Source organism: Merops nubicus, unplaced genomic scaffold, assembly GCF_000691845.1.
Source record: "Merops nubicus isolate BGI_N331 unplaced genomic scaffold, ASM69184v1 scaffold33562, whole genome shotgun sequence".
Taxonomy (NCBI): Eukaryota; Metazoa; Chordata; class Aves; order Coraciiformes; family Meropidae; genus Merops; species Merops nubicus.
The window spans coordinates 1-2,155 of record NW_008596120.1 but is presented as its reverse complement, the minus strand read 5'-3'; the positions used below and the strand labels follow the sequence as shown (position 1 = coordinate 2,155).

General features: G+C 63.2%; 1 protein-coding gene across 1 annotated transcript; it reads left to right on the top strand.

Moving 5' to 3' along the window:
- Window positions 1-483: 483 nt before the first annotated feature.
- On the top strand, window positions 484-2,063 carry LOC103769116 (arf-GAP with GTPase, ANK repeat and PH domain-containing protein 3-like; the record flags this gene model as incomplete). The annotated part of the gene is made up of 4 exons (XM_008936291.1): window positions 484-638; window positions 1,147-1,237; window positions 1,540-1,762; window positions 1,926-2,063. Coding segments are annotated over 4 exons (607 nt in total), but the record flags the coding sequence as incomplete, so codon positions are not given.
- Window positions 2,064-2,155: the final 92 nt, after the last annotated feature.

Genomic DNA, 2,155 nt, shown 5'->3' with positions numbered 1-2,155 from the left:
CTGTGCCTTGGTGTTTCTCTATGGAAAAAGACCAGCCATGCCCTGTCGTGTGGGTCCGTGGAGCTCTGTGGGGGCACCAGCTCTGGGGGCAGCTGATCTTGCTGCTCAGGAGGTGGGCAGCTCTCTGCAGGGCCAGGACACAGGGCACGGAGAGCAGGGCACAAGCAGCTTTGGGAGCCCAGTGCCCCCCCCTTCCCCGGCCCGGGGCAGCAGGGCAGGCAGGTCGCCGCTGTCGGGGTGCGGAAGAGTGGGCAAGCCCATGGCACACAGGGGGCTGTGGGAGCAGCAGGAGGGACAGGCTGGCACTGGCTCTGGGTGCTCCTGAAGACACTCTGCCTCCTGCGGCACCGCTGCCAGGGATCCATCCCATCTGTGGGCGCGGCGCTGGCCCGCAGGGATCTGCCTGTGGCCCGTGTCCCTCAGGGCCAGCAGAAAGGCCCCTTCCTTCCCTGGCGCATCTCACAGCACACCTTTCTTTTCCAGAACCAGATGAGCCATTTGAATTCATCATTGTGTCCCTGACGGGCCAGACATGGCTCTTTGAGGCCTCAACATCAGAGGAGCGAGAGCTTTGGGTCCAGGCTATTGAGAGCCAGATCCTGGCCAGCCTGCAGGGCTGTGAGAGCAGCAAAAACAAGGTAAGAGGCCTCTACTGAGTTCTGCTTTGTTCCCTCCTCTCTAGCATCTGCTTTGCTGTGTCTGTCCCTGTCCCAGGCTTCCCTCTGCATCCACGCTGGAACCCATCCCAATCCATCTGCTCCCAGTCAGGCTTCAATCCCAGCCCTGGGATTGTGCTGCTCCCCCTCGGGTTTCCTGTCACGTCTCTGTGCTCCCTGTCCTCTGTCCAGCCTGGCTCCAGCCCCTCGGAGCTCTCTGCATCCCGCTGGGGCTGGATCCTGGGCTGTTGGCTCCCTCCTTGGCCAGCGCTGCCTTTTCACTTCCACTCTCTGCTCCTACAAACCCACGTTCCCTCCAGCCCCTGTTCTCTGAGCGCGGCACCGGGCGCCCTCCTGCAGCAGAGCCAGCAGGGTGCCCCCTCCAGCGAGGTGCTGGTGGCTCCCAGCAGGCTCTTGGGGTGATGATGAGAGGACCCGTGGTGGGGCAGGTGGCCCTGGGTGACCGGGGGTGCCGTGTGTTCTGTTCCAGGCGCGGCTGGGCAGCCAGAGCGACGCCCAGGCCATGCAGGCCGTGCGCACCGCCCGCGGGAACAGCTTCTGCGTGGACTGCGATGCTCCCAGTAAGAAACGCCACACTGGGAGGGGGCCGCTCTGCTGGGGAGGAAGGAGGGTCTCCACCCCAGACACCTCCTCGATTACCCCTGCAGTGGACCCATTCTTCAGGGATGGATGACTGACCCACATGCCACTCTGGTCCGTGACCCCTTACTGGGGTCCTGGCCTCCCCATGCTTCTGGGGCACTGGGCTCGGAAGGCATCTGGTGGGCAGGTGCCTGCAGATATGGGTCTCCTGGATCATAGGAGACCAGCTGGTGAGTCCATGCTGGTATTAACTCTCCCCCATTGATCTTGCTGCCCTCAGATCCAGACTGGGCAAGCCTCAACCTGGGCTCCCTCATGTGCATCGAGTGCTCTGGGATTCATCGCAACCTGGGCACCCACCTGTCCCGTGTGCGCTCCTTGGATCTGGACGACTGGCCTAGCGAGCTTCTCATGGTCATGACAGCCATCGGCAACGCCTTGGCCAACGCCGTCTGGGAAGGAGCGGTGGAAGGCTACCCCAAGCCCACCCCTGAGAGCAGTCGGTAAGGGAGACAGGGAGTTGCAGGGATGCTTCTCAGACAACCGCACCAGGAGGCTTGAGGGCACGACGGGAGGTTGGGGGAAACCACCCAGTCAAACAGAGAGGTGGGCAGAAGTCCTTGAGGTACTCCGGCGTTTGGGGTCCTGCCCGCTCTCTGGTTCTAGAGGCCCTCTCCCGCTCCTGCTGGGCCAGCAGAGCTTCCTGGCCGGCCGTGGCCCTGCGGCTACTGCTGGAGCCGGGGCTGGCTGTGCCACAGAAGGGGTTAACAGAGACGGCTTGGCAGCGTCCCGCGTGTCCCAAGGGTGCGTCCCTTTCAGGCCCTTGTCTGTCCCTATCAGAGCGACTCTCCTGTCACTCATCCCAACAAGAGCCCATTCTGCGGCTTATCAGCGGC